The sequence below is a fragment of the Oryzias melastigma genome, linkage group LG4 (assembly GCF_002922805.2).
Source record: "Oryzias melastigma strain HK-1 linkage group LG4, ASM292280v2, whole genome shotgun sequence".
In the NCBI taxonomy this organism is placed as follows: Eukaryota; Metazoa; Chordata; class Actinopteri; order Beloniformes; family Adrianichthyidae; genus Oryzias; species Oryzias melastigma.
The window spans coordinates 15622903-15643216 of record NC_050515.1 but is presented as its reverse complement, the minus strand read 5'-3'; the positions used below and the strand labels follow the sequence as shown (position 1 = coordinate 15643216).

At 37.8% G+C, this 20314-nt stretch overlaps 1 protein-coding gene across 2 annotated transcripts in view; it reads left to right on the top strand.

Annotated features, from left to right (window-relative positions):
• The window catches only part of cachd1 (cache domain containing 1), a 75665-nt gene that overhangs the window by 10573 nt on the left and 44778 nt on the right, over window positions 1–20314 (top strand). For both annotated transcript variants that reach the window (XM_024278795.2, XM_024278794.2), the window contains exon 2: window positions 17719–17781. In XM_024278795.2, coding sequence (XP_024134563.1) covers window positions 17719–17781 — 63 coding nt within the window. The remainder of the gene's footprint in view (window positions 1–17718; window positions 17782–20314) is intronic.

Below are 20314 nucleotides of genomic sequence, written 5' to 3'. Positions count from 1 at the left end.
GTTGACAGTACGTCTAACTATCCTGCCATATAGTGTGGAAAGTATGGTGTGTGTTTTTTGTGCAAAACGACCTAAAGACATTGAAGAAATTGGGATGGCTATCACATATCATACTCTGAGCAATTTTGTATGGAACAAATCGTAATCCTCACTAATGCAACTAATGCACTGTAACTCCTATTTGCAATAAATGCAACAGCAACTATTATCAGTTAAACGGCACCATTAATGACTGTTTCTCTGGGGTCACATCATCTGACTGACTAGATGAGGTCTTCCTTGTTATTTCTTTGTCTGCCTTCTCCACCATTTTCATCTTTGTCTTCCTTCCCGAGTAATTGTGTCTGTGGGTGGTGGCATGGGAAACTGTAGCACCTTGCGCCTTGTTTGCTGCTGGGTTTTGGGCCTTTGAAGATGAATCGGGAAGTGACCTTGGCTGATGAGTTGAATTTTGGTCTCGCAGTCTGGGTAAAACAAGGCAGGTCTGAAGATGAAGAGAAGATTCACTGTTTTCATTCTGCTGGAGAAAACGGTAAAGGGGAAAACCTGACACAGTCTGCTAATTGGAAGGTAAGGAGGAGGGTCGGGGCTTTGCATGTGAGATGAAACACAAGGAGACGCGAAAATGATGCTTTGACTGTTTAAAATGGATGTTGGCACACAAAAAAAATAGACTTTTTATTTATTTATTTATGTATTTTTTTTACCACCATGTACACACTCTAATACGAAGCTGCAGGCACAGACTGGGTACAGCTGTGTTTAAGCTCAGTCTACCAATAAGTCCACCAAACTTCTTTGAACAGGCTAAATCAAAGATGGCGGAAGTCTGGCAAAAGAAGCATTTAAACCGAGATAAACCTTTGCTTCCGCTGGTCTGTTAAGCAACAAGCACATAAAATACATGTTCTATGCACTCACTGTAGACCACTAAAGCACATTTATGCACCAATAGGAAGCTTGCTCAAATCATGAAGCTTATTGCCTCCTTCAGAGCATAAAAATGTGTTTATATATTTAAAAGAGTCAGGAAGTAAGCTATTTTTATTAACATATGTTTTTTAGGTTGCAAAAATAAATTAGAAGATAATCTGTGAATTTCTTGCTTTATTTAAACCTATTAGAATATGGCAGGCAGGGTAAATAGTTTGTAGATAAAAGATAATCTAATGAAGCGTTAATATTTATTAAGAATTAATTCTTCAAATTTTTCCCTAAACAACAGAGCTAAGATCCATCCATCATTATCGTCGTGCACCAGGTGGTAACACTTTTTCCTCAAACCAAAACTTCAAAGTCTCTTGAATGGAAGTGTTGAGGCGGTTTGAGACTGACTCACAAAGGCTGACAGTGAGAAGTTCTGAGTTTGACAGCTTGCCTGGGAACTCCTGCTTTTCTCTGCCTCTTTCAGTTTTGCTTTCTTTTATGGTGTTTTTTTCAGTACTTTAAGTTTCTAAACTTTTTTGGGGGTCTGAAATTGGGGTATTGGCTGTATTGATTTGTCAATGCAGGTTGGTAATTTGTGCAACTGTCTCCAGCTAGGGATACAATAAATGCTGCCACTCAAACTGCTTCATTTGAGGTAAATGGAGAACACCTTAGTCTTCCTTCCTGTTTAAGATTTTTTTTTTTTTTTTTAAGGAAGAATCTCTGTGAACTTTTTGCAAGAACAGAACATTCTCCTTTTATCCTCTGTGGTGCTTCAAACCCCCACGACTCAGCGCCTCATCCCTTTTCAAAAGATCAGCTCGTTGCCAGGTTTTGCCAGTTGATGCTTTTCCAGCATTTTGCAGCCTGTCTTGCTCACATGTTGGCAGAGTCGGTTTCTGCTGACATCAATTGGCAGCTTAAAGCAGCGTGCAGCTTCAATGCACTGAAACAGGTTTTACTTTTATTGTCTTTTTTTTCTCAAAAATATAGGTATTTCTTACCACTTCTCTGGCTTTAAAGACTAATAATCTGGTAGTCAGCATTTGGCTCTGCATTGTGCTTCAAAAGAAGCCTTAACATCCTAATGTTTTTGTGCTTTTTGGCCACATAGGTGAAAGCTGAGCTTTTATCTTTTCTGGAACTTTAAACTGAGAAACCGCTTTTATTTTTATGGTTTTAAATTTTGAAAAAGAATATACTGAGATTGGTATTTGTTAAGTGAAATCCAGCGTATTGGATACAGGTTTAATACATAATCTTGTAAAAAGAAAATATTTGGATAAAAAATAATCTCTGTTTTAAATCAGCTGCTGAATTTGAAGCATTCTAATGGACTTACTACTACGACATAAATGCCCAATGGTAAATTCTTCTTCTGGGGGAGCTGTCATGTGTCTGCATCCATCATCAGAGAAGCGAAACACTCCCCTCACACCCCCCACTCTCCACATTTACAACAGCAAAGCATTTCAGCAGCATTTACATACCAGAAACTTGTGAATGTCCTTGGGGGACTCTCCCTCTCTTTTAAAAGCGCTCGGTTCAAGGCTGTGCGCTCGGCAATGATCGACTCATGAATGTGAATAGGAGAAATTTCCAATGTTTAGACAGCACAGAAAAAAAAAATGTGATGCATACTGAGCTGACATCCCACATGCTTCTTATGTTCGTGCAGGAAGCACTGCAAACCTGAGTTTGTGCATGTGGTTTGCTTGAAGTATTAATGAAGTTATTTTTAAAGAGCTTCATGTTTGCGTTGGAGAGATTTGGACACACAAATTTAAACCTGAGGTTCACAACATAACATTCATTTCTGTGTGTTCTCATTCTCAATATAATTTTTTTTTTGAGACTCTTAAATATTGTATTGCAGGTTGTTATCCCCCTGAAGTTCATATTTTTTTATACTTAGGGAAGATAACATGCTATCTAATTTGTTTTTGGTTTTTTTGGGGTTCAAAACACATTTTAATCATAATGTTTTAACATGTATGCTTCAATTATCCCTTGTTTTTCTGTCCTATCATTTATCCTGTTTTGAGAATTTTTTAAACTAACTGTTTGGTTCATCTCATAATAACTTGAAGGAAAAGTTGTCAAAAAACTGTTTGTTGTGTACTTATTTTTTTGTTAGTATTTCTGAGTAATTGCTTAGTCACAACTGTCCGTATGGATGGGCTGCCTGCAGCCCAAAAAATTGGTAAATCTATATGAAGCACACAGGTGACCCACACAAAAAGAAATTCTAAAATTGTTGACCAATCGGTGAGCACGTTAAACGAAAATGTTCCTGCATATCTTTCTCTACGAGCATGTTTTGGACGACGGGTCAGAGCAAACACGTATGTTACACATAAGGGGAAGTAGGGGTGAAGTTGGTGGGATGCAGACACGCAGTACAAATCTTTCACCTTGTGCTTGCGCACTACACAAGGCGTCTGTTAGTGCTGTTCAAGTGATAAGTGCACTCGTCTTGCCTGATTGTCGGAGATGAAAAAATAGAGCTTCATAGTGTACCGTGTGTGGGGATCCTACAGGAACTTGCGTTAACACCTGCGCACCTCGTGTGTGCAGTCAGAAAGTGTCTTTTTTGGCTAAAGATGTCCTGGATTGATAGGTCACTGAATTGGATCAAATTGGTCATTCAAAATGTACCAATATGAATCGTATTGGCTGACAAAAATTATGATGTGAATTGAATCGACAAATCTCTATTATCCTTACAAAAAATACATTTACCACGTGCACAACAACTGGACTAAGGCCTTATGGACACAGGTTTAGTTGGTCACAGAGATAAAATCTGCCAGTTCTTGTGATTCATTTTCGTCTCAAGCATAAAGTTATATTCTGCAGTAAAGTCAGGCTACCTTTTTTTTTATTGTTTTTAAACATTGAGGATTATTTATAACCCCAAACTGTATTCAATGTGGTTAAAAAAACACATGCATACTGTGCAGCATTAAATAAGCAGTATTCATTCATTTCCATTTACCATAACCACTGATTTGCATTTACCACAGCCACTGCTCAGCTGTGTTTTGACCAGATGTCGGCCTCATACTGTGGATTTCCAACTAAAGCTCTGCTTTTGTGGGAATACTGGCTCAACTTCTCCTCATCCAAAATTAACAATTTTTTTCTTTTGGTTTGCTTTTTTTTATCTCCATTATTTTCGGTCTCCCTTTGATCTCCTCAGAGACCCTCCACCCCAAACAGCACACAGTAATTTATTAAAAAGGTTTAGTCATCAGCTCCATGGTCGATTTTTAATGTCTTCCCATTCGCGTTTTAAACTCATCCCCTTGTCGTCTTTTGTACAAACTCTTGATTCCCTTTCTTTCTCATTCCTTTAAAAAGCTCTCGCATTTCTGTCACGCAGCTTTGCTCTTTTTGGCTTTGTGGTACAGACTGGGAAGCGAACACAAAGCTTTGTGTGCACATGCAAGCGCTTTTTATGTGTTTGTATTAGCATTGCGGTTTCCCGCTGCAGATGAGGGTGCAAAGTCCCAAACCTTTCCTGCTTAAAATTCACTTGCAGTCATTAGCAGTGTTTTACTGACGATAAGGTCGAGAGGCAGTGAAAAAGCTTTTCCATATGCGATGTTTCAAGCTGTTTTTTGTTCCATTTTTATGTTTGCCTATGTGACTGCAAAGAAAAAAAAAGACCTCGGAATATATATATATATATTTTGTAATTTAGCCAATGGTGGGCCGATGTTTTTCTTCCTCACCACAGCTCCCTGGTTGCCTCTCTGCGTGCTGGAAGCCAACACAAATCCTACATCCAGTTAATTATCTTGCGTCATAAAGAGCAAAACTCTGCTCTGTTACAACACTGAAGACATTACTCCACTCCGTCATTAAGTTTTTCCTAAATACTTGAGAACATTTATTGTGTCACCTACTAACTTAGAGGCCTTGTGTATTATGTTTAATTTGTAAATCTGATGTTTATATCAAACCAAAAAAATGACAATAGCTGAGATTTTTTTAATTGTGTAAAAATATAATTTTTTATGCTTTGGTTGATGGAGTTTTTGTTCTCCATAAATGCACAGAGTCTGCCATATTTAATAGGTCTTGTAAAGCTGAAAAATGTGGCCTGACTGGAGGCATGCATGCTGTTGCATTGTAAAAACAACTCTTCTGTCAAACCACCTTGGAAATTACTTCTCCACAGCTTTTTTTCTGTTTCCCTGCCCTATTGCTCAGTGCTTTATAGTCATTGTTAGAGGTGTGAGTGACGTTTAAAGTTTATGTTCTTTTTTTCCACCTGTTCAAGTGATTTTTGCTTAAAAAGATACAAAGAAAAGTAAATGTTTTAAGGGAAACTTTTGTTTTATTTAGAGAGTTTCACAATCACTTGAGATTTCTAAAGTTAAGATTTGTTTTCTTGTTGCTTATGGATCTTTTCGAAACTTTCATGGAGTTCCACTTAAATTTTTAGATATGGTGATGACAGTAGTTACTTTTAGGCTAATGCAAACCAACATTTTTTAAGTATAACTAATCAGTTTGTACCTAACCAACTTCTAAAAACATCCCGATTCTCTATCTCTTTATATCTTAATAACAAAAAAATATGTATCACTTTTTGATGGAGAACCTCAGTGATGTTATGTTTTTCTGGCTTATCTTTGTGTTTTTCAGATGATGAAATGTGAAGTAACTGAAGTCAGAGAGCAGTGCCTGCAAGGTTTCAAGATGTCTGGCTTTAATTTCCAAAGTAGCATTAATTTTTGAATTCCTACTGATATCACTACATGCTTCATTTACATCACACATGTCATAGTTTGATGTTTTTGAAGAGATTACCTCCTAAAATGAAGAGATGCTTGTCTTTTTTTTGCTCATTTAACATTTAATTAGACCCTTTACATTTTTGAGATCATTATTGGTGGGATCTTAAATCGTCTTAAATAAAGACTATCGATTCAGTTCTTTAAAAAAAGCTTTTGTTACATTTTTTATTTTATTTAGGCATGTTTTTATAGAGCTGTTAGATGTGCATGTTTTTAAGGCACTCTTATTTAATTGTATCCAAATGTCCTTTCCAATACATCACTTTGATTGCTCTAAATTTAAAATTCAGTCCATGTCTTTATATCTTATCATCATCGTCAATACATTTCTCTGTGTAGTTTTTGATTATTGGGAACACTTACTTGTGACGTTTTTTTTTTATTCTTTTTTTATCTTGAGCCATGTGATAAAGGCCAGCAACAGTCTCCTGGATAGGGCTCCACTTTTTCAGTTTTGCAAAGTCAAAACCTCTATCTCATGTAGTTTAATCTTTTCTGCTGAGCAACTCCTACCCCCTATTAATCAGGCTGTGTAAGTATCCCTAGACTACATGAATTAGAACAAGGCCTCTTATCCATAGAGGGACCCTATGACAACAGCCAGACATGATCTCACATCTTGCTCAGAAACTTGAGATTGAGACCACCCCAGGAAGTTTTTTTTTCCCTCCTTTACTTCCTTCATTGTCTCATATCTCTTTCCCATCTATCCTCTGCGTTCCTTTGCTCTTTTTAGGGTACCTTCTTTGTTTATCTGAAACATAAAATATTCTCATCCTACTCTGGTCTATTCTCGTCTTGTTATAGTTTTCCAGATCTATCTCTCTGTCCCTGACTTACAGCTTCAAGGCCATTATTCAGTCTGATTGCTTCCACTCAGTAGTTTAATAGGCTCCTTTTCCTCCATACACTCATTAAAAATGACTGAGAACTGTTTGAGTGAGCGTTTGTGCAAAAATAAACCTGAGATCAATTTTTCTTGATGGTTGAAAATAGCACGTGAAAGCCCTTAAAGATGAGTCCACGACACAGGAATGTGAGGATAATCCAGGATAGTTAGTGCAGACAGGGTATGGCGCCCCATCTGAACGTCTTTTCACTTGGCCGAGAGGAGGATTCTTTCAGAGGGAAGCATATATCAAAGTGTGAAACTTTATGGCTCTGTCTTTGGGTGCCTGTTTCCTTCTTTTTTTCCCTTCTTTGGACACAGCTTTTAGTCTTAAGGTTTTTTACGCACTCTTTCTGGTCCTTGTGATATCTTAAAGTGCACTGAAGAGGCTCAGTAGGAAGAGGCAGTGCTTGAAGGTTATAACACTAGGGTGTGACTTGGACTTAAGGTGCCAGAAAGCTCCTGGGTGGTTGGCATCTGGCCCAAGGCTGTTGGGAACATAAATTATCTAGGACTATAGTTTCCCTTCTACACCATTTTGCTGTCATCTTACCCCAAGTTGAAGGTTATAAGACATTTCTGATTCATGCACACTATGGCATTAATCTTTTATGTTTTTAATTTTTATCCAGCAAATGTATACATAGAAAAAAACTAAGCTTTAAATGTGTTTGATCACTGGCTGCGGTTAATTCCAGTTAAATGCCAGACTTTGTCCAAATCGCTCTGCATTGATTTTTAGCCCTGACAGGTTTAAACACTATCAATTCAGTCCAAATCACTTTGGAACATAAACGCAGTCATTTATAGACTTTTGTCACTTCAAAGCCTTTCTCATGCTCGTTCATTTCTTTGTTATAATTTCATTGCTGTGTGTGAGGTTTTGTTTTTGTCTTCTTTCACTGTGAGATTTTATCACTTAATGGAGGTGCTTGGGTTTGCAGCCTTGATCAGTCTTTGGAACCTTTTCACATTGACTTTACCAGCAGGTTGTTATTTCCATAATGCTCTGCATGTTTGGCTTTGTAGTGGAAACATGTGAAGTGTTACTGCTTTCAGGCAAAAATCCAGAAATTTAAGAAAGCTAGTAAGATTTTATTGAAAGATTTAAAAGGATTTTTTAGCTGTTTTTCTTATTATTGAGCATCATATGTTTACATGGAAATACGAACACTTTTATTCATCATTGTATTAGAATTTTTTTTTAGCTATGTCCAATTAGTCAGACATGATTAGAGTGTGGTTATTGTGGCCTGAGGTTGTGTTTTAATGCCTCGACTTCAAAACCCTTCTGTGGTTAAAAACCATAAGGTAATGACTTGTGCCCAGTGATTTTACCCACACGCGTTTCACATATACTCCTGCAGGCACACCCAAAAGTTCAAACTTAGAGCCAAACCTGGATAATCATGGAGAGTTGTGTTAGACAACAGGGTGTAGCCTTCACTGAAGTACTGAAAAGCTGAGGAATCGGTACTACAAAACATTGAGCTCACAGTATTGTGTATTGTTGAATTCTTTTTACAGCTATGCCAATTTTTTTGATTTTAAATGCAAAGCATCAAGTCTTTTTTTGAGTACGCTTTTTTTTCCAGGGTATCAGTTTTGGACAAAAGACTAGTATCAATTTAGAATATTTTCATTTCACATCTTAATCGTTAGTTATATAGTACATATGCACTATATTTGCTAAAAATATTCTCTCTGATAAACTGAAAATTTAATTTCAGGGTTCTAATCAAGCAACCAAGCATAACCATAAAACCAAGCACAAACGTTTCTAGAAACATTTGCGAAAGGATGTGCTTTACTCAGGAACTCTGAAGCTTTCTCTGCGATACTGTACAAGTTCAGTCTTGAAACATCTATTCAACTAAATATTCCCATATATACTGTCAATCTTTATTTAGCAAGATTGAAGCAATTGGAAACGACACCAACTTTTTTACACACTTCTGGGTCACATAAATTGACAGAGAGGGATCACCAGATTCTGATGTTCATAGTGCAGACAGACCTCAAAGACCTGTTACTTCTTCTTTAAGAAGCCCATCTATTCTTTCCCTCTATTCACCTGTTTGAGCTAGTTAATCTGTATAAAAGACACCTATCCACACCCTTAAACAGTCAAAATGCAACATCTCCACCATGGCCAAGACCAAAGAGCCGTCAAAGAACACCAGAAATAAATTGTGCACCTATACAAGACTGTGAAGGAGCAATCTACAAAAACCAAGCAGCTTGGTGAGAAGACATCAGTTTTAGTAATTTTTTGTTAATGGAAAGGATATAAGATTACTGCCAATCCCCCTCTGCCTGGTGCATCATGCAAGATCTGATCTCATTGGATATGATTTTGAGAATGCTGAAAAAAAATGCCAAGTAATACACGGTGGAACTGGTCAATGACCTGAAGAGAAAATTCAAGCCCTGCTTTAACCAGCACATGTCCAGGGCTCGTCTGAAGTTTGTCAGAGATTGTCTGGATGACCCACAGGAAGATTGAGAGAATGTCACGTGGTCGGATGAGACCAAAAGGAAACTCTGGTATAAATGTAATTCCCTATGTTTTGAGGAGGAGGAGAGATCACAAGAACACCCTACTTTTTCACCCTTTTTTCAATGTGAAGAATAGGGGGTGGAGACATCATGCTTCTGGGCTGCTTTTGTGCGGATGGGACATGGCGACTTGGTCCGTATTAGCGAAAAGAGGAATAGGGCCTTGTTTGGTCAGATTTAGGTTCAAACCATTAACTGTTAAAAAAAAAAAGAACTGGACTGAGCAATCCCTTCCTCTTGCACTCCAAATAGAAACTACCTGCTAGATCCAAGAAGCCAAACTCCCACAGACCTCTATTCTATCGAGCGTTTGACAGATTCTCTTGAGCCCACTTTCAATGAAAGGGATGTGGACTTCCAACAAGCTTACTCCTGATGGGCAACAGTAGTTGCCACAGAAACACCAGACCAATCACCGCTTACTAACCTTGTCTGACTTCAAATAGTGCCATACTTATTGCAGGAAAATGGTGACTGAATTTGCTTTATTTTGATGAGGCTGGAAAATAAGACATTTTCTATATGGGTGACATCATGCTCGCTCAGTCCAGTTCTCTTATGGGTTAAACTGGCCCTATAGATTTCTCCCCAATTTCAGTTCTGGTGGGCTTCTTTTTCCCTTACTGTTCTCAAATAAGCCCCACACCACAATTCCACACTTTTTGACCCCCCCTTTATTCTTCTCTTCCAACTGCTTTGCCCTTCCATTTTTTTCACTCACATGTGGAAAGTATTATATCCTGTCTGGTGGAGAGGGAGAGCAAACATCCCAGGCTGATACTGAGAGCCTCTCTGGGAGGTGTGGGGGCACTGGGGAGACTTTTAGCATACTGGTCTTGATGCTGCTTGAGGAAAAGCTTAGTATTTCAGAACAGCAGCAACCTAGAAACTGACAGATTCCAGGTTGCTGCTGTTCTGAAATGAGCTTGAGATACATAAATGTAGTCCATCTGATTTTCTTAAAAATGCAGAATTGAGTTCCTTTGGATCCTGAGATTTTTGAAGGTTTTAATAGCATTAGTGTCCATAGTAGCGATTTTTGATCATTTGTTTTAATTTCAAGAAATTTTACTTTCTTTTGATCCAACGTTTGTTTTTAATTTATTCTGGATTTTAAATCACTGGGGTTTTAGGGCTTTTTAAATAATCATTGGCATTGCTATGTTTTCCTATGTGAGGATTTGTTACTGCTCTTTTTTTTCCTTTTTTAAAAGCAAACTGTGCATTGTGTGTGGATCAGATGAAGAAAATGTTGCTGTGTGCTTTGGGATTTTGGTAGCACTGTTTTTTAACGTTTCATCAGTGCAGAAAAATTAAATAATGTTGGGGTGCAGATAACAATTTTCAAAGATTTTGTAAACAACATCTTTGTTTACCTAATTGTCTACCCAGTTTGACTTTGTTTGTTGTAGATGCACTGACCCAAAAGTTAATTTAAGATTTGTAGAGTTTAATCAAGTTTAATGAAGCTGCGTATTCTTTGTTAGGGCAGGGTCCATCAAAGAACAATTTTTGTATGCTAATCTACTTAGGCTTTTTTGTCAGCTTTTGCACACCATTTTTTTTTTATAAGGATCTTAAAAACACTTTTGGTACATCCGCACTAAAGTCTGCATTATCTACAGAAAACCCAGCTGGTCCGTATTCCGTCTAACCATTGCCTCAATTCTTGCCCAGTAGAAACACTATTTGTAACAATACATGAAAGAGAAGAATTCACAATGGAAATGAAATGCCAATTGTGTCATCATTTTGTCTTCCTTTGAGGCACCAAGAGCTGTCTGGGATTCTAGCTTTGACTTTAAAAATAAGTTAAACTGTTCTTGCAAATGCACCATTACCATGACAACAGAAATAAATCATTTTGATGATACATTTTGATGGTAATAAAATTGTTTTGGCAAGTGGCAGCAGTCCCCGTTCTCCCACTTTTCCAGTGACAAATATCCACAAGCGCACAAATGTTCTAGACCAAATGCATGCCACACATCAACTCAGTGTGTGTGGGCTGGGCTTTGGAGCCATTGCTTCAGGTTGTCTGTTTGTTAGATTTGAGCAAATTAAATTGACTTGGACCCCCCCTTTAAATACAGCGGTAAGCAGTTGGCAGACACTGACAGCCAGTCATTTAATTAGCCAGGCTTCTCTACTGGACCGAAATGGAGACACACCTAATTAGCAAGAATTTGGATCCTCTAATGCCATTATAGTGACATTTAAAGATCTGGCTTTGACGTGCCTCTTTCTTTTTAACCCTTTTTTTTCTAGTGCCCATGCCTCAATAGCTTTTGACTTCTTTTCTAAAGCTAGAGCTGGAGATTTTTTTTTTCAATGTAGCTCCATGATGTACTCTCAATCTGTCCAGTAGAAACCACACAACCTTCCTGATGACTCCTGCTCGAAGCCTATTTATGTTCAATAAAGATGCGACTGGAGCCTATCTTTGCTTTGTCTGCACTCTTTAGTTACCAGTTGAGATGACTTTCATTACATAGCAATGATAACCGTTAAAATGGTTGCTACTTCCTACTACAGGCATAGACAGTTGATGGATAATCTGCTGCTTGATGATTGAACACTTCCAATGACTGCAAACAGCTATTTTGAGTTGTGTTTGCTTCCAAGAAGAGAGTTTGTGTGACTTGGCAGGAACAGGGCTTACAAGTGGCAGACTTGAGCATTAGAGACATGAGCATCCGCTTGTTGAGGGCTAAAAAGAAACAGAACTGGAGACGAACTCTAAAGCCCTTGACGAGAATCTCTTTATAGCTCGGTGTTGCACCACTGGGAAACCTCTGTGGTTTTTTTGTTGATCTTTTCTAATCTCATGCTCGATCATACAGCACAAGAGACACATGATAATATACACAAGTGTCTTGTTTACAGTTTAAAACCTCAATTATTAATGAATTAAGGTAATTATGATTTTTGTTAAAATCAACATAAATGTTAATTGATGTGCACACAGTTGTACTGCAGTTGTACACACAGGCTGAAAAATAACCAACCACAAAGTCAGATTAATGACACCCTTCTTAGACCAGGGAAGCTCAATAATAAGAAAAACTTTCAAAGCCTTTCAAATGGAACTAATAGCAATGCTCAAATTTCTTGGTATATTTGTCAAATGCTGTTAAAATTACATTTTACAAAATTTGTATGCTCCACAAAAAATGTGGCCGCATTTTATTTTGGTATTTGACAAAAATCTGTTGAGCTGTTCATGTGCAAAACTTTGTCGAAATTCTTGAAATGTGAAAATAAACACAGTAACACTGTTTCCATTAAATCAAAAGCATGGCGACTGTTGTGAACAACACTTTGGTTCACTGCAGATACATTTCAATTTATGCCATGGCACTAGTGCTCTTCATCATCTATCAATGGGGACGTCGGCACCTTATTCAGGCTATGGAGCAGCAAGCTTTGTGGGAGTGGCTATGGATGAAGCGATTTTTGGAAATGGTGGTTGGTAATTTTTTAGAGGAGCTGTGGATCCAACAATTGCACATGACACACTCATCTTTTGATGAGCTGCTTGAGGCTGTAGGACCTCTTTTGTGGCGTGGTATCCTATTGATGGTCACATGACTCATTTAATTTGAAAAAAGGGTTTCAATTGTAGTTTTGTGAAATGTGTCCATTTTGATACACCTCAAAAACCACCTGCTCCAAGCGCAAACAGCTTTTGATAAATGCAAGTTTTTCTTTTTTTTATTGTCAAGTTTCTATTTGGCAAATTTATTATTCCAAATCAAATTTGCACAATTTCATAGTCAATAAAAACGCTGCTATTTTCTCTTAAGTTCTATTTTCTCCTAGCTTTAAACTGAGCTCTTAAATATTGTAATTGACTGGAAAAACACTGATTGCATCTAATAACAATGGCCTTGTTTTTATGTTTGTTTGTTGTTAGATATTCATTTATTTTCTTGTTAATGTTGTTCTGATCTACAAGCTTTGAAGCAACAGACTGCAGCTGCAGCCTGTTCTTTTTCTTATGAACTATAATAATAAAGAAACCTGGTTGTCTTAGGTGCCAGTTTTTGAGCTTAAGCACGTTCAGGAAAGACAGTTGGGGTTAGTAAATTAGTTTGGTTTTGGGAAGGGTCTTGGAATTGGGGGTGGAGTTGAGGCGGGCACAATGTGCACATCAGAGGTAAAGCTCTGATGGCGCATCCCTGACTTCCAGTTCTTTGTAGTGCAATGAGCAGAGAGATGGCTGGGGGCAAGTTGAGAGGGAGGAAAAGCCAAAAGCTGAAGGAAGGAAAAGGGTTAGGCTGAGTACCTGCAGCAGGCAGAAAGCAGCAGTTACCATCCCCTGAGCTTCAGGCTTTTATCTGTCAGTTGTGTAGAAACCAATCTCCAAGGCCTCATGGCTCTTAACATTTTTATTCAACCAGCATGGTGTGTGAATGTGAAATGTGTGCATGTTCTATATTTTCATTAGCCTTAAGGTAAAAATGAAGTTGTCTCTGAGCTAAATTCCTGCTTCAGGTTCATTTGTTTGTAAACCCCACTTTGGCAGCTCTTTGCTCCTCAGTGGCGTCACAAGAAAAGGGTCCATTCACACGGCGCTGTGAACGCCGCCCACCGATATAAACACATGCGTTTTAAAATTAATGTCACAGCTGATCAGCACTGTATTTACTGGGGCTGAAAATGAAGAATGATACTGTCCAGTTGTAGAACATTTAAATCACTATAAATAGCAAACTAATGAAAAAGTAAAAACGTTTAGTTCTACATGCAATAAAAGCATCATCACAGAATGAACTAACAAGTTACTCGGGTCCTGTCTCATAATGTAACAAAAATTATAAAAAGCCAAAAGCATGCACTTGCTTTTATTTATTTATTTATTTTTTTATTAATAGTTGTGAAGTTCTTAGAAATATTCAGGATGTTTTATTCTGATGTATCCAATCCTATTGATGTTAGTATGACACACCACAAATGCAGTGCTTTTGGTTTTTAAACAAACATAGTAGCAATACTATTTCAACAATTTTCTTTGTGCAATATTATTAGGAAAGCACAATTTTGAGCTAATATGTTCAAAAAAGTATTTGACCTGTTTGTGAATTACAATTTTTTTCAGATATATTGGAAATGTTTTTTTTTTTGAGCCACTATTGTCACTCATCTGTCTGGATATTGTTGGCTGTTTGTTCTCAGTAGATCCACTGAGAATAGAAGAACCACTTTAATGGAGTAGTCCATGGTATCGCAAAAACTGCTTGACAGAAGAAGTACTATCAACTTATGTATTCTACAAACTTCAAAGTACTGTTAGCAGAAACACCAGCTCAATGGCCTTGTGATAGAGTGTCCGCCCTGAGATTGAAAGGTTGTGGGTTCAAATCCCGGCCGAGTCATACCAAAGACTCTAAAAATGGGACCAAGTGCTTGACCCCTGCTCAGCACTAAGGAGTTGGACTGGGGGATTCAACCACCCAAAGGTTCCCCAGCGCGGCTGTGTCTGCAGCTCACTGCTCCCCCATGGGATGGGTCAAATGTGGAGAACCAATTTCACACACTTAGGTGCGTGACAAACAGTGGGACTTTATCTTTAACTTTAACTAGTAGGTTCCAAAACTCTAAATTAAAGTGACATATTTCTTTTTATAATATGAATATGGATTAGTGGAAAAATCTGTCTTTGCATTGTTGGGAATTTAATTAAGTATTCTAATTCCTCCAAAATTTGTGGAAGACTGCAACATAGTTCAGTCTTCCACCAAGAGGGAGCCATTCCAGCTAACCACTCAACTGTGGTTGGGATTAACCCTGAGGCAAATTTCAAGACCGGCCTAATGAGACAAAGGCTGCTCCTCTGTGATCAGTGTTTGAATGTATTACTAAGGAGCTTACTTATCAGAAAGTTTCCCATTTAAATGCAAACGCCTTCCGAGTGTCCATTTATGATGCTCTTCCTCAAAGCTCTGCCTTGGCGTCATCAGAATGTTTATGGCACAAACAGATTTAAGATAAATATCCTTTTGGATCATATATAATAATATTCCTAAAATGCTTTCTACCAAAAAAGCCAGTTGCTACTCAAAGTGGGCCCAAGTGTTGGTTGTATGGAATTCCACAACGCTGTAGTACAGCAGGAGTATCTGTATGTGTAAGTGTTTGACTAAGGGTCACGGTAGGCCAACAGGCTCCTAGTCGTAGCCTCAGGGCTCTCAGGTTTCAGGCTGAGCATTCCTTCCTGACTGCTCCATAGCTGTGAAAACCGCAAAGCTACTCCAACAACAAACACTGCAGGCACTCGGGGAAACACTGCAAACCCGTGGCCATGAGACAACAGGAGTTTTCCCATTCTTCTAGAGGATTTCTTTCCTTCTTTTTTTTAGCTGTCTTTTTTAACTGTTTGAGTGACTGTTGTCCCTGATCTCCAACATATCCTTCAAAATTTGAAAGCATACAATTACTGCTAAATACCTGCATCACCTCTTTTTGGTGCATATTTGTAAGTTTTTGACAGATCAGTGTTATGGACCTGATGTTTATCACCTAGAAAGGATGTGGAACCAAAGACTGGCACTAGATTTCCAAATACGTCAGTAGTAAAATGTAAAGCTTTTAGGGAAATAACATAATAAAACGGTGTGCACAGCACATTTTCCGTAAAACTTTTTTGCTCTTGCAACTTGTACTTTGGTGCGACTTATACTCCAGAAAATACGGTACTTTAGTGGGAACTGCAACCACATTTAGTTTAAGGCTTTAAAAGCTATATTTGGTATACAGCTACATTCGAATTGGACATGTAGTGTTCACACTGGACACCGGACTCTATTCTGATATAGACTTGGTGTCATGTAATTCAAGCCAGGCACAAACCGTAATTATTGGTCTGTCTGTGATCAATTGTCAAAGGTTGGCACTTCTGTGAATTAAAAGGAATGCCATCCACATGTCACAACCAAATCCAAGTTCCTGATTGGTCAAAGTTTAACCTTGTTTAAATGTTAATGCACGTTCGGCGGCTGCATGGTTTGTATCTAGAGCCTGAAAACAGTCTTGAATGTGCGTAGCTATTTGTGAACGTGAGAGTTTTCAAGCCCAAAAATGAATGAACTGATATATAATTGGGTAAGTATTGGATAAAAAATAAGCTACATTTATAAAATGTGGTTAAAATCAATTTTATTGCATTATAAAGCTTTTTTTATTTTTTATTTTTTTAACCGTAAAAAAATTAGATTTTGTGCATGTGTCAGTATGTTTTATTCATGGTGACGAAGCTCCAGGTTTGGCGTGTGTATGTTTTATCAAAGACTGTAGGGACTCTATGGAATCTGTCGACACAAAAGGCGTGAACAGGCAGCAGGAAATGACTTCAGTGTGGAAACCTGGCACGTTAAGGCTTGGCGTTTGATGGCACAGCCTAAAGTGGAACACCTGCCTACCTGTTGCCATAACACAGCTTCCACACAGGGCTGCTGCTGCTGCTGCTCAACAAGAGTATGTGTACACAATTGCTAAAGAGACTCAAGCTGATTGAACTGGAGATGGTCTAAATGAATATGTGGTTGCGTTTCTCAGCAGGTTGACATTGAAACAGGGTTGGGGCTCTGAGGACTAACGTTACTACAGGACCTATTACCTTTATGTCTGAATGTATAACCATGGAGAGCATTTTTAGTGACCTGCCTTAAATATTTTCCCTTTGTTCTTTTGTTTTAGCCAATTTATTGGACACAGTTATTGTCTCCCAACCAAGAAACAGATGAAGTCTGTGCATTTGTTGTAGTTGGCTCATAATTAAGGCCTTTGTTCTCTAGAGTGCTAATAATTTTAACTCCAGATGCATCTGTGTGGACAGATTTTTATCATGTATGAAATGTGTTTTTATTTGACAATCCCTATTGGAACTTTGATACTTTTCAGTCCAAAGTTGTGACCTTGAATCATGTGAATACAAAAAAAGCAATACAAGGTTTTTTTTTTTTTTATTTTGTCTAAGAACAACACAGTCATAATTAAGAGACCACTGGGAACGCTTTACAGAAGATCAAAAGATGATCAGAGCAATTCTTTAAAGACCTGTTGTCTCTGTTTTACATTAATATAATAATTGTAACCATTTGGTTTGACTGTTTTTGATTAAATGAAGTGGAAACTATTTGTGTTTTTAGAGAAAATCTTGGATCAAACACGTAAAATTGAAATTAAAACGTTCTTAAATTAGTATCATAATTGTTACGAGTTTATGCCATAACCCATGTCAGACGGCCACATATATATTGAGAAGTAGTTGCTGTCTGAATTTCAAGAACTCTGGATGGTTTAACAGTTAAGTAACCCCGGTGTAAAAGGGAGAAAAATAATCTCTTCACAAATCTAAAAGATGCAGTGAATCGATATTTTTGCTAGCAAATATTTCATCTCAACATTTGAGGGCAAATTGTGCCGAAGCAACATCAGGTGATGCTTTGCAGTTATCGGAGCAGAATCTTCAGCATTCCTACCAATCTAACCTCCCCCCAACCATCTCTGTCTGCTTTTTTTTTCCCCCTACAGAGGATTTTCAACTCATTCGTGTACACAGAGAAGACATCAAACGGAGAGACAGAAGTGCAGCAGGTGAGTAACAAAGACCTCTGCTGTCCGGTGTGTGTATATGTCCATGCATGTGTGTATCTGCTCCTACCTGTTGGTGCATGTGCCATGGATGTTGGCTGTCTTTGGTCTTGAGCAGCATTCAAGTCGCCAGCAGTGAACACACACACACACACCAGAGGGTTATTAAAATTCTATGGCTGCTGTCTCATTGGCTTTGAAGTTCTGTCGTTTTTCCACTCATCTGTCTGGCTCCTTTTTTCCCTCTGCCTTGCAGTTTGAGTACTGAGCTGTAGTCACAGTAGGAAGGCTCCAAGGTGGGCAAAGTTGCCTTTAATTAACCAAAGTCTGTTTTTTTATATTGGAAAAAATGCACGTATTTTTTTTAGCATTTTTAAGGCGACAATACTAGTGTAGAGTGCAAGTATCTTTGTCAGCGTTCTTGGAAGAATGACAATAAAGAGTAAATAGCTATGAGCAGAAACATACAGGTTGATGTTTGTTTGCGTTTCTCCTGTTACTGTGTTGCTGCTGTTGTATCTAGACATGAATTTGTTAAATAGTCTCTGAAACTTCAGTTTTCTATAAGAAACTCAAATTGAACTTGAAAAAATATTGTTGCAGTTGTTGTTTAAAAAAAATAAATGAACAAAAAAAATCAGCCTATTTTGCTTGGGAAAACCCAATCAATTTTGTATTTGTAGTTTGCAGAAATGTAGATAGCTCTTGCATTTCATATCATATTTTATAGCTGTATTTAACCCTCAATGCCAAAGTAGTTTTTTGTCTTTAACTGTTTTATTTCACTAAGAGAGCCAAGAAATTTTGGCTATAATCTCCTCAAGGCCGGCTCCAGCTACTTAAGATTATGGCTCTGGCACAGTTGCCTCTCTGACTCTCTAATGGCAGAGTGGGGCTGTGTCCCCAAGCCAGAGCGAGACTCAATTAGGAGGGCATCTGCAGAGCAGGAGAGGGCTGGAAGAAAACAGGAAAAGAGGACAAGGAGCTACAGAGAAGAGCCAACGGCGGCTTGGGCGAGCTACTCCTGTTGAAATTCATTATTCAGAGAGATGTGCCGACATCTGTCTCTGTCTAATGACACAGGCCCTTCCCTCACAGTGCCCGTCTCTCTTTGTTTCCTTGTTTTACTTTGACATGAGCTGTCAGAGTAGTTATTATTAATTTAAACTACTGACTGCTATTAATATTTTCTGTGGGTCACATGTGCTCCGTTTTCATTAGTTTTACAAAAGGAAGGGTATGGTTTTATGTCTTCCTTTTGTGATGAGAGCTACAGAATATATTAAAGTTATTCATATAGATTGCCTATTATTAGTTTTACAGGGTCTTCAAGGCAGAAGTTAAAAAAAATTCTGCAAGATTTCAAACAAATATTTTTTTGTAAACTGTCATGACATGCCACCTATTGTCACAGAATCTGTAAAAAAAACAACACAGAATTGAAAATGTTTGAATCAAGATGCATATAGAAAAGAAGCTTTCTTTTTATTATAAATTGTATTTTAAATGATGGTGGGTTTGTCTTGGATTTTGAATTTTTTTTAGGGCTTGGTTGATCAAATAGATTAATTGATCTGAATCGATCTAAGCTTGTTAGATCAATAATTAATCCATAAAAGTAGAGATCAATCTGACACGTAATGCTAAAGTCCGCTAGCTTGATGCTAGTGTATGATGGAATTTTCAGTAGGATGGCTAATGCTAATGTCCGGTCGACTTAAACAAACAATGCTGACTAAATGAGCTTCTTTATAAACTCACAGGCATGAATTTACCAAACTCTTTTAACCCTTGTGCTCTCATATGGGGTCCAGATGACTCTTGTATTGATGTGTGATCCCTCCCATGACAAAGATGGACAGGACTTTGTCTGCTACGGACACCAGTGAAGACAAAAAATCCTTGAAAAAAAAAATTCAGCGTGCTAACTTGTGGGGGCCAGATTACCCCACTTTTATTTTTAACATGCCAAGGATAGCGCAATGATTACGGAAGTTTTAAGGAAGGATACTTTAGAGTAATCATTTGTGGTCTAAAACAGTTTTTTTGCTCATACTTTCTTCTTCATCTGGAATAAGGTGTAATGCTATAGTGCGATCGCCACCTAGTGTTCAAACTGAAACACCCTTCAGGAGAGGCAGAACAATTGTTGGAGCTTCTCTGTTTGGGACCCCATGTCACACTGAAACACTGGTATTAACAATCTCATTATAAATTCACTTATACATTTTACAGTATGTGAACTGTATCAGATTAATATGAATATCTTCAAAACATTTATATAAATTATTAATGCATTTATAAACAAACTTGTCTAAATTTGTGAACCGTGTCAACTCAAAATTGAATTAAATCGTATTGATAGAATCGAAAAAAATCTGAATCAAATTGATCCAGACTCTGGTGAATCGAATTGATTCTTAAAAAGTAGTGACGATATCCAGCTCGAGTGGTTTTTTTCTTTTCTTTTGTTTGGTCTGGCTTAGTCTAAGTGTTAGAAAGGTCCAGCCTTCTTCAAATGGTGACATTTTAAAAT